The following is a 12,814-nucleotide window of genomic DNA, read 5'->3' as shown; positions in this document are numbered from 1 at the left end:
TTCCAAAATATCCTTCAAAGTAGAATGAGAATGTTCCAGTCGGTGTTTTCAGGAGCAACTGTCTGTCCTGGATGGTTTTCAGTTCACTGTTCTCTCTGTCACATCACTGTCTGCCCAATCACTGGGCCTCTTCATTATAACTAACCACACTGAGTGACTCTGTGCCTACAGCCCTGCATTGGTCTCCTGCTGTCAAGAACAGAATCTATCCTCTGGGCCTTGACAGGTGGGACCATGACAGTTGTGACAATCTGCTCGTATGAAAACTCCCCAGTTTCACTTTCCACCAGTTGCAATGAATCTCTGGCCATTTTCCAAATGTCCCTCATCCTGCTTGTGCTTAAAAGTCCAGGGCACTGTCACCCCAGCCCTTAGGGATTCTGACTCTGTTGCTCAGTTCCAAATTCTGGATGGTCCCCTTGATCCCCTAGAGCTGCTTAGTTGTCTGTACCCCTCTCTGGCTTCCATCACTCTTGCTGTGGTCTGAATGACTCCCCCAAATTCAAATGTTGGAATCTAACCTCCAGGGTGATGGCACTAAGTGGGGGCTCCTGGGAGGTGATTAGGTTTGGAGGACTTGTGCCTCATGAATGGGATTAGTGCCCTTGTGAAAGGGGCCGAAGGGAACTGGTTTGCTCCTTCTGCTACATGAGGATTCAGCAAGAAGGTGTTTCTGTGAACCAGGGGAATCAGGATCTTACCAGACACCATACTTGTTGGCACCTGGATCTTGGGCTTCCCAGCCTTCAGAACTGTGTAAAACAAATTTCTGCTGAAGTATTCTGTGGCATCCGCATGAATGGGCTGACAGTCCTCTTTGCTTAGAACTGTACTGAATGAAGCTCACAGTGCATTGGTGGCTGGTGTGGCTACCTTACCAGGATGCTAGCTAGCATCTTGGGGGCAGATAACATTTCTTATTTACCTCTCTGGCTTCAGAAGGAGGTAGAAGACATAAGTTTTTCTATGGAAAAAGTATTACAACCGAGTTCATTTAAAACAACCGAATAAAATGTGAACAAAAGATTATTGTTTGTTTTTTTTTTTTTTTTTTACTGAGGGAGATTAAAACTAAACCCAATTTTGGAATTATGTCGTATATAGTGCCTGATAAGTGACTGTCACAGGGATGAATCAGACTTGTGACAGAAAGGGAACTTTAAATGACACTTGAGCCCGTGACACACCCTTCTATCTTTAGCACGCAACAAAAATATGGAATTAATACCAACAGGAGAGAATTCCGATGATGTCAGGTGGTTGGGAATAAGAGCTTCCTGCTTTGTTTTGAGGGCTTCTCCATGGTCCCGAGAGAGCCCCCTCTCTTCTCTTTCTTGCAATTTTGTACCTTTCAGGCAGATTTATTCAGGTGCTCTGTCATCCATTCAAGCCACACTTATCACAGGAACTTCCCCATGTTCTTCCCTCTGCTCAGAATGCTCTTCCTCCCTTCTCATTGTTGAATTTCATGTTAGGAAGTCCCAATCCCTCCACGAGCCTTTTCCCACTTGACTGCAAGAAGACTATTTCTGCAGCTAGCTCTTCTTCCACAACCATCATGGTGCTTATCTCTTTGCCCGCTCTTATTTATGAGGTGGTTGGACACACATTGAGAATATATCATCACCATCTTCTCTGCAAAGGAAACCTTAATTAAGGCAGGGCCATGCCTGCCCAGGGCGCTTTGTGTGTTGTCAACCACAGCTTCACATGCAGACAAGCGCTGAGGAGATGCAGTCCCCAGAAAGACCCAGGACCCTGTCTCACTGTCAGGCGATAATACGTGAAGCCGCAGCCACGGTCCACGTTGATAATGTGCTCCTAGGTGCTCATGAATTGGTTGGCAGCCTAAAAATAACTTGGTTGCTACAGTTGGGAAGTGACTATGTAACAATTAAAGAAAATTTATGCTAAATACTCTCTTTTCCCATGTGGAAGAAATATTAAAACTAAATCCAATACAGGCAACATGAAGGCAGCATGCACATTTTTGTAAGTCTTGACATTTTTCCCCCTCTCATTTTTTTCCTAATAAAATGATTCATTACTGACCTTGAAATCTCCAATGTAACATCACATCGCTAATGACAAAATACCACAGCTTCACCTGGAAGGTACAATTGAAAGATTTCCTTTATCGCAAGAAGGCAGAAGAGGAATAATTATCATCAAAGGATTGTGTTGCTTCCATTGCGAAACAGAAAAATTGCTGCTCTTCTCTATCAAGCCCAAATTGCTATCTTTGGTGTAATTTTCAGAAAAATAACTATGGGATGATGGACTCTAACTTAGAAAAATCATAAACGAAACAACTCTATGTGCAGGACAAAGGACACAAAAAGTCCAGCTTAACTTAACTACAGCCATTTGCTGGAGATCAAATAAGAAGAATAGAGTCTGACCCAGAGCCAGCATGAGGCCTTTTGCTTATGGAGACTGAAGATGTTTTGATGGTATTAAAATCCAGTGGCTGCAACGAAAAATTAATTCCAGAATGTACCAAAATGGAAAGTGGGATCGCTCACAGGTAATAAAAAATGATGAATGATTACGTGGTGATTACATGGTGCCTCTCTTGAGGATATGTGGCTGTCAATAGGTCTTAATAGTGACCTGACTTAACATTTATTGAGCTTTGAGTAGATTCATTGAATCATCAAAAGAGTCCACTGAGGTAGGAACTTCTACTATCCCCATTTTTCAAATGGAAGATTGAGGAACAGCGAAGTTAAATAATTTTCTTAAAATTACACAACCAGTACTGGACAGGTCACATTAATCAATCAGTAACAACTGACCCCTAAGCCACACACTTTCTTCCATTTGATAAAAATCAACAGTGGAATGTCTAAGTGATTCTCTATTCCATAGCCTTGTTCCTGAAAAGACATGTGTAAATCAGAAATTCAGAGCCAAAATCATAATGAAAGGCAAGATCTTTAGAAATTGGCCCATGACTGTATTATCCCTGGTGCCCAGGATGGTGACCCACACATGTGAGAGGTTTCAATAAGCACATGGTCAATCCATGCACAAATCAACGAGTGAGTTAAGAAAGTGTAGTATAGTGTTTTACACAGAGAAAGTACTCAGGGTTTTGGGAATTTGACTTAAAGGAATTCATTCAGTGAATCCGTTTGCTACAAGGGGAGGAGTTACTTTCTGATTTCTTGTTTGTATAAATCTCGAGTTTTCATTTTGTTTACTGAAAGTGAAGGTGAAATGAGAGCACGTTCTCATGTAAGAGGAACATCATTAAAATTTTTACAAGGAGAGGGCAAAATAATGCAGGGAAGCTAAACCTCATGCAGGATCCTAGAATCATTGCAGAAAACTCAGCATCCTGGTACCCACCATGTTTTACTATCACAGTGCAGGGGGTCCATCTTGCTTAGGCAGCAGCCCACACAATCCCACTTGCATTCCCTCTTGGGTCTCCAGGAGAGTTTTATTCTAACTATCAAGTATCACAATGTATTTAAGCCACAGGATCTTGAGAAAACTGCACTCCTTGGGTGTTTCAATGAATGAGTTAGCATCAGTAGGAAGCCATCATAATAAGTAGTCAATTTTTTGGATGGACTCAGCCCAAGCATAGGATAGTATGGATTATTCCCATTATATGGGAGAAGAAACCGTGGGAGATCCAAGAACAAAAGATAGCCCATGTTACCAGGTACTGTTCAAATTCCTTTCTGTTGCTTCCCACCAAAAGAGCATGAGAACTAGGAGGCTGGTGTTTACGTTCGGGGAGTTTTAATTTCACTTCACTTTGGTGCTAAGTCAAGAGCTGTCTGCCAGATCATTCAACAGCAGCACCTGTGAAGATGAGGATGACCAAGATCAGCCTTAGTCCCCAGTGATAATCAAGTGAACTGCAGTCCCAGACACGAGGGGCCCGTGACCAGGCTGTGGGTGTACTCTAGTGGGGGTGCCATCTGGGGATATATTTAGAGAGAACCTTTAGAAAGCTGATTTCTTTTGTTTGTCTCAAATATTTTGAAATTTTGGTGCTCTTTAAAACCACTTGGCAGTTATCTGGTTATGTTTTGCAAGTGAGGGCTACGGTTGACATTAATGTACTGCTCCCATCAAGAATCTGTCAGTGAATGTGCATGTATGAATATATCACCATGCATTCCAATTTTGCCTATGACCACAATGCACCAATTAAAAAATAGACAAGCAGAAGGAAGACCAATGGAGTAGAGAAAGGGGACCCTGAGGAGGGAGGAAGAATATAGTATGTTATTTGCATTTATGTGTATGTCAAGATGAACCCCACTATTGTGTCTAACTATAATGCACTAAAAAAGGATCTGTCTCCCATTTAGTTCTGGTGATGTCAGAGTCTTCCTTTCCTGTGACTTCAGAGGGCTCTGGGGCCATAACTCCTTTTAATGAGGCAGAAAGCAAGACTTCATGAGGGTGAGCATGCCTACTGTGTCTGCTGTTGGGTCTTAGGACCTATTGTGTTGCCTGGCACATAGTAGCCACTTATTAAAGTATCTATCAAAAAAAGGATTCCTTATATCCTCTGCTGCCTCTCCTGCTGACTGATGAAAGAAAAAACACACCTCATTCCCAGATTGGTGAAGCTTTTGGTGAGTGACAGAAGAAGCTATAGTTTAAAGCTGCTAATTTCATGCCAGGCACACTTGCAGCCACAGCATCACATACCTACCAATGCTGCTGGAACTTGTGGGCAGACCACAGGAACCAGAGTGGGACTGGGATGCTGGGATTCCTCAGGTGGGTGTGGCCTGGTCTAATGTTGATGATGAATGCTGCCTCCAAGTTCATCCTCAGATTCATCTTTTCCCTCCTTGGGGCTCCTTGCCTCATTTATAAAACAGGGATCACAGAACTAACATTCTACGTTCCTCCAAGAGATCTCTGTGAGGTAAACTCAAGTCACTCACAAGGCTGTGGTGCCACCCCAATAAATAATTCATGGATGCTTCAACTTGTCAGGATATGGAAAAACTGCAACTCAGGGATCATCATTTAAAATGGAAACTGCTTCTTACAGTATTCATACCTACAATTTAACACCAGTGTAACTGTGTGGCATATAAGGAATTCTGTCAAGTTTTAGGAGGAGAAGGCTTTTTTTTTAAAAAAATGTTTTTGTTTCTTTGGTTAAAATTATAAAATGCCATCACATTTAAATACATTAAATACATGGTTCCACGTCCTATTCTGAATGATCCTGAGATTCCTGCTAACTTTTCCTAGAGTGCAACTGCCACCTGTCACTATAGGAGGGGGTCTGGTGCCTACCACTTTTCCTGGCAAAATGATATATGCAAGAGCCCAGGCACCCATATATATTGCCAAGGGCCCTCACTCTGTGGAATGAAGACTTCACTGGGATCCTCATTCCAAACAAGTGACGGGAGGAGGTCTCCATCCTCCCTGCTTCACACAGCCATCACTGCATCAACATGCCAATCTATTGTTATCTCTGAGCAATCTGTACGCTTGGGTAACATGTTGGCAATCACCTAAGTTTTTATTGCTGGCACAGAGGAAGTGCTAAAAATGATTTTAGGCTGCGTTTTTTATTTTGGAAAATGTTATTTTTATCCTGGGCCGTTCACTCTTGCAGCACTAGTATACATACACACTTATGATCAGAGATGATAAATGATAGAATAGAAAGAGACTCCAGGAGGCAGACCATATGGTGGGATCACAGTCACCTGTGAATAAGGTGACATGAGATTCTCATACCTATTGCAGCAGGAGGAACCTAAGCAAAATAACTTTATCTTAAAATATGAATAAGGAGCCATCACTTTTAGCTTCTAAGCTCCTCATTATATGAAATTATGAGTGGGGAGGGTAGGATAGGGGACTCTAAAGTTTTGAGTTTGGTGCTGATAAAATCAACACATGATTGGTGAGAGGAGCTAAATTCAAAGTCACCCACACAGAGGAGTAGCTTCTCATCCAGAGCCAGGTTTGAATGTACCAGATCATTGCACTAATGACACCTAAGTTACTAGGACTAACGTTTTGGCCATTTCTGTTTTCATTTAAGAGGTCAGACTGCTTTGTGCCTTATTAAAAAAATTCATTTATATGAAGTCAGTAATGATAGTACTTTAATTGGAAACCTAGCCTTGAAATGGTGAACACCTGGGAGCATTGTTAATCAAGCTTACTACTGAATTAAATCTACAGAATTCTCATGGATGTATTAAGAAGATTGATGAAAATAAACATTTCCTTTCCCCTCTAGCATGAACGTACAGAGGAAGGAGGTCAGTTGAAGCAACTGGGACCAAGTCTGCTGAGAGGGACCGTCCCTGTCTAAGGAGAGAGATACTGAGGCTGGGCCATGCGTGGGTGTGCGCTCGGGGCAGCTTGAATGGCAACACTCAGATTATCCACACTTGGCCTTGCTCTGCCTTCAGATTCATTTAGTAACCTTTGGATAATGAATTGGCATTTCTGCTCCATCAATATCTGAAATGAAGGGGGCCCTGGATAGAAAATATCGTTCATTTTCTTGCTCGCCTGATCGATTCATTCTTTCATTCAACAGATATTTATTGAGTATTCACTCCTTGCCAGGTACGCTGAGGATAAAAATAGACCCAAATCTCTGCCCCCCAGAAAGCATATATCCTAAATAGGTGCTTAGAGAAGACATTTGAAACTAAATCCATTCTGCGTCAGGTGGCGATAAGTGGAAAAAAATAAAATAAAATTAAGCAGGGAAGTATTGAGAGAGTGCTCTTGGTAAGACTGCTGATTTAAATATGGAGCCAGGAGGGTCTCAGGGACAAGCTGAAGGAAAGAGGGGAAAGACAGAGGAATTGAATATCTGAAGGAAGAGTCAGTGCTAAGTCCCGAAAGCAGATTCAGCACCAGCTGTGTGTGTGGAAGGACAGGGCAGCCGGAGCTGAGTGAGCCAGGAGCAAGAGCAGGCGACGGGGGACCTGAAGGACCAGTTGTAACTTGAGTCTTTTCATTGCTGGAAAAGGATATTTCTCCTCCTGGGGGATGTGATGAATTAAAAACTTGGTGTCTGGTTTATACTGTTGCCTCCTTTGAGCTTGGTTAGCTTGAGCTCATCTCTTAGGAAACAGAACCACACTTAGATTCTTTCTCGTACATTTTTGCCCCTGAGAAGTGGAGGACTCGGGGACTCCTTCATGAGGGTGCCTGCTGGGTGGCCAGCAAAGACCCCTAACCTTATTTTCACCCCATACATTGCCAACCAATGTTTGAAAAGTGAGCGCTGCACAACAGAATAGAAGAAATCATAATTATTCATGGAGTTTTCATGAACATATTGAGATATGAGGATATACAGTTAGAGTAGGAGATACCGTGGACACAGAGTTGTGAACAGTGAAGTTCATTTTAGTATACTCAGGGACTTTGGAGTGACACAGGCCTGGACTTGGACTATGGAAATGAAATCTCATTCACTGTGGAAAGTTCAGAAAGTTCATTAAGTTATCTGGGAGTTTAGTTTTTCTACCAAGAAGAGGATAGCTGAAGAATGAAATAAAGCAAAAAGAATGGTTATAGAGGTGACACAGACCTGTGTGCCTGGTGACATGTTTTCCTTCTCCTCCCCCACCTCTTGATTTCTTCTTTGCACAGCCATATTCAGAACTGCTGCCCACAATGAATCATTATGTGATCTTAATTAATCATCCATTTTGGCACCATAGGTTTCCAACCAGGCTCTTAAACAGGGAAGCCCAGATTTGCACAGAGACCAATCTATCTAATCAGCGGGCCATTTGTGCTGCCTTATACCCTCCCGACTCTCCCAACCTCCTGCCTTGCTGAGAGGTGAGATCAAACTCCAAATGCAAAGGCACTCAACCAGTGCTTGACCAGTGCTCATTCTTAGTGAATATTAATTTGTATGATTTTTTCCCCTGTAGTTTTTGGAAAAATTTTATATTAATATGTGAATTACTCATGCTATAAAAAATAAGACAAAAACTGAGTGAGCCCCAATGGTTTGTTTTATTGATAATAATGATATAATTAAGAAGGTATTTTTATCCTTGGGTCTGAAATATTGGGCACCTACTGAATGTGCATTGGGTGCTGTGAGGACTAGTATTATATGTCAGCTTGATTAGAGTTCTCAGTTACACATAAACCCCAATTTATGTGTGCTGCTGAAGACATTTTGGAGATGTGCAGAACATTTGCAGTCACTTGGTTCTAAGTAAAGGAGATTGTCTTCAACAATGTGCACGGGCTTATGCCATCAGCCACAGAGTCTTAAGAGCAACACTGCTTTCCCTAGGATGGAAGAATTCCTCCTCAAGATTGCAATATCGGCTCCTGCCTGAGCTTCTGGATCAAGAGCCTTCAACTTTTGCAGCTGTTAGCTGCCACAACTGTATCAGCCAATTCCTTGAAATAAATCTATATGTATATACATGCATATGTACATTATTTTTCCTGTTTCCATTTCTCTGGAGAACCCTGGCTGATACAGGTGTGTTTGAAACCCTATTTCTTCTTCTTTTTTTTTTCCTTTGGTCAATACTTCTTTATGCCGTATTGGCATGAAATGATTTTACTAAAATAAAGCCTGAGTAGCTCTAAAGTGCATAGTCCACTGCTTTCAGCTTCCTGAAAATTCCTATTTGGTCCATCTGGGCAACCTGACCCTGGGATGAGGGATCACCCCTCTACTGACAATGGCTGGCATGGCCTGAGGTTCATGGGGCACATCGCTTGGGTTCTAGGTGAACCTAGAATGAACAATAAACGTCAAGTGGACATTTAAAAACACATTCATCAAGAGATGGTGGAGTTGAGACTGGTTGATTTGCTCTTCTCTATGTAGACACTCAGAGGATAAGTAGGACACAAAAACTCTGCTGTCTAAGTGAAAATACATTTGCGTGGTGATGGCAGCAACCGCAATTTCTAGAATGAATGCCCGGGAAGACAAATTGCCACACGAAGAGGTATTACAGGGAGTATAAATCTGCTTTCATTTCTGCTAGTCTGTCCATAATTGTATGGAAATAAACCCCTGTTGAAAAGTGAGACTCAAAACTATGATATCATCTGAATTTAGTGTCACTGCTCTGAGCTAAAGATTTGGGTAGGTTCCAACTTTCATTTTCTGTCTCCGAGTTAATTTTTTCTCCTTTATTCCTTTTCTTCATTCTAAAGCTTTCCTTGAGGCACTTTCAGAGTTTGGAAGAAAAAAATCTTTTAGCACATTTCCAATGCACCATTTTCATATTGTATATCTCATTATGTGTACTCTTCAGTCGAAGAATGTAAGAATAGCTTCCTACAAATTTGGCTATCAGATACTTATAAGAAATGGCAGGGGCAAATCCCACTTCTAGAAAATACATCAACCCAAGACCATAAGCTAGCAATAACCTACTAAGAACTAGCTTTCCTTGGGGAGACCAGAAAGGCTTCCAGTAGGTAATGAGACCAGAACTTGCAAGAGCTAGTTGATGGCCAACCTGCACTGCTTCTTAGATGGTGGTAACTCACCCTGGCCACAAAAGCTTCAGACTGAGCGAGATGAGATATCTGGCCCGGGACAACAGAGCTCAAAAGCCCTCTCCCTCCACATCATCAATTTGTAATTCCTGGAACATTCTCTTTTGGCAGAGTTACTTTCTGATTCTCACATTGTTTTACTTTTGCTTATCCCTTCAAATGGCTTCTCTTCCCTTCTGTCTTAATTTTTTTTTTCTATTTTCTGCAGTTATTCCTTCTAACTTGCTTTTCTTTCAAATGTGAATTTCCTATATATATATATATATATATATATATATATATATTGCCTTATTTCCCCTTTCCATTTTAACCTCTTGTTCTTCACTGGTTCTTTGTATTTCTTTTTTCCTGTTCTTAATTCTTCCTCTCCCACTGATTCCTTGTGGCTTTAATCATTGCTTAGGGGCTTAAAATCACCTAGTTACTGACATTTTTCTCACTGAAAGGAGAAGGACTTATAAGCTACAAAGACTCAACACATTCAATTCACAGTGTAATTCTTTCCTTTCTTCCCTGTGCTTTTGCCTGGGATTAGAGATGGACGGCTTACTGCAACTCACAATGGCAAAGCACTTCAGGGCTGACTTCTCAGCCTTGAAACCACATGACAAGGTGTATCTGAGCTCCTATGTTTACACTGATTGCTAGAATTTTAAAATTGCCCTTTACCAGCAAAAGCTTACTCAAGTGAGCCTGGAGGAAAAATGCCATTTTGCACTATGATGAACCAACCCAGTCTCCTCGGTCCTTCAGGGGCCTTCATTCTCACCCCACCCTCACTCCTATCCCTTCATTTTTTTTTACAGCGGGAAAAAAAAGTTCACAAATGGGCTCCTCAGAGAGGGTGCAGGAAGAGCTCCAGGTCACCTGGGCCACAGGCTGCTGAGACCACTCCTTACAATGCCATCCACCAAGCAGGTCCCCTTGGGTGACTTGATCAGAAGTAAGATCTTTACAAAGAACAGTAAAATAGATTCTTTAGGACCATACATATGACATCATCATCTGGCATTAGAAAATATCAGATTGCCACCAAAACATCAAATACATGTGACTAAGAGATTTCACGTTAGCTCCATGTAACACTTAGGTATGAACTATACTTTTTAAAAAAATCATTCTTTTTTATAAGTTGGGCTGTGGATTTGCTTTACCTTTCGGTGTTTCTGGAGGAGCAGGAGCGCATACCTGGATGACAAGCACTCAGAGTCATCCCCTGCCATGAGGCAGGATCTGCTAGGTCCCCACTACTAAAGGATACTTGTGGTCGAAGCCATACCACATCCTGAAGAGTCGAGCGCTCTCCGTCTTTGTCACACTTTTATCCAAGTTATTTGCTCCCTGGAGAGAGAGAGAGAGAGACCATAGAAAAAGGCATTGGATAGTCAAATACATTTTAATATAAAAATACATGTCCAACTAAATTAAATTTAACCATATTAAAAAAAAACCTTTGTAAGTATAAGCATTTTTACTTAAATGGTGGAGACTCTGCCAAGCAAATTAGCTCATAGATCTTGCTGTGTGGATGAGACTTCTGGGATAATTCAACATTTACTTCTCTTAATAATCCTAATTTTATTAAAGAGCTAAGAAATGCCACTTTTTTTGACTTCAATAAAAATGACATTTCTGTCAGATGGCCATTATGGGAATTCTGCTGTTTACTTTTATCAAATTTGGAACGAGTGGCATTTATTTATGGATTACTGAAAGGTCAAGGCTAAAGAAATGATAACAGTCTAATAATTTTTCCACAAGTTTCCACTTATTTTCCTTTTGACAGATCACTACCAAGGGCTGATATTTGATATCTTGCTGTTTAGGTGATGAAGAGTTTTCAAAGAGATAGTCCTGATGGGGGGGGGCAGGCCTGTGAGAACTGAATGTGTGAGTCCCTTCTCCCTTCCACAAGGGCTATAAAGAAGGGAAGAGGAAAAGGGAATTAACGATAAAAGAGAAAGAGAAAATGTGTGATGGTGTTCACATAAGCGTGGAAGACGAAAATGTGAGAAAGTGGAAAGAAGGTGAAAAAATTCTGTGAACTTTAGAGAGAGAGAGAGATGATAAAAAATTGCAGTCTGGGGAGAATGTTCAGTAGCATATTCAGAAAAGGGAATTCCCACAGATTTCAATTATAATGATCTCTGCTGTTAAAAGTCTTTGTATCTTCATGTGAACTTTTGCTTTTTATAGACCCCCAATTTTTATCCCCAAATCATACCATGAGTTAGCCCCGGCCCCAGGTGGCCATTCTTCTGAGGACTTGATACATGGAAGACAATGGAAGCCCACTGGCTGCACCAACAGCAGCCCTTCCACAAGCCAGGCTGATTTGCTTTCATTTTATTTTACTTTATTTCATTTTTTTTTTATTTTGGCTTTTTTCCCAGCCAGTTCCAATATCAGTTGATGATAAATAGCTGAACATAAAGGGCTGTATTCTGTCCTCTGAAACATGTGTACCAGCAGATGCTGTGGTCCATCTCTCACAAATGAAATGGGAATATGAGAAAGTAAAGCGGGGTCTATTTTTAGCTGGCCATTTATCCTTTGTGTAAAATGGTTGCAGCAGAGACTCACAGAGAAATTAAAATTCCAACTTTTCATTGCCCTTCTCATGGGTGAAGACCTCTGGTTCTTCAAATTTTGTTGTTTCCCAAATGGTGTTCCCTAGTATGCCACTCACTCTTCACGATACCGATGGAAACGCTGTGCCAATCACTCAGGGAAGGATGGGTTGGAGAGTGTTAAACAGCATTTTTAGACCCAGAACTTCTCAGAGTCTTTAATTGTTAAATGAGTATCATAAATTTTCAAGAGGGAAGTTTTTCTCAAACTTATTTAGACATGAAATCAATTCCATGTTTCCATTTCTCACTGTGGGACACCAATTATTAGTCTCATTATTTTTTAAAATTTTGATAAAGCTAAAATGTCATGCCTTCCTATCTAAAGTTAGAATGCATTCATATCCCCCCCCCAAAAGGAAACCCCTGTGCCTGGATATCCCTTCCTCTTTCCCTACACCTATCTCTATTTATTTCCCACCAAAGGTGTCAAATTTGCAAAATGACTGCTGCACATAGATTTTCTTCATCATCTTGCAACATCTGTAACTTATTTCTGGGCCACCATCCCCCAACTGCATGTTGAATTTCAGCCACTGGCAGAACTAATCTGCTCACAGTGAACCAAACTAGTTAGAAAAGCTCTGGGATGACAGTGGGAACTATTTCCCACCTCCCCTGCCCCCTGCCTATTTTTTCTTTTGTTTAAGACAAATAAGGACTTA

At 41.2% G+C, this 12,814-nt stretch overlaps 1 protein-coding gene across 1 annotated transcript in view; it reads right to left on the bottom strand.

Moving 5' to 3' along the window:
• Positions 1-12,814, bottom strand: part of LOC308659059 (sodium/hydrogen exchanger 9-like) — a gene marked incomplete at its 5' end in the record, with an annotated part of 115,094 nt that overhangs the window by 55,152 nt on the left and 47,128 nt on the right. Inside the window, one exon of the mRNA XM_081312055.1 lies at positions 10,781-10,860. Coding sequence (XP_081168181.1) covers positions 10,781-10,860 — 80 coding nt within the window. The remainder of the gene's footprint in view (positions 1-10,780; positions 10,861-12,814) is intronic.

Source organism: Spermophilus citellus (assembly GCF_964194105.1).
Source record: "Spermophilus citellus genome assembly, chromosome: 10".
In the NCBI taxonomy this organism is placed as follows: Eukaryota; Metazoa; Chordata; class Mammalia; order Rodentia; family Sciuridae; genus Spermophilus; species Spermophilus citellus.
Note: the sequence above shows the minus strand (reverse complement) of the source record. Positions and strands in the feature narration are given on the sequence as shown.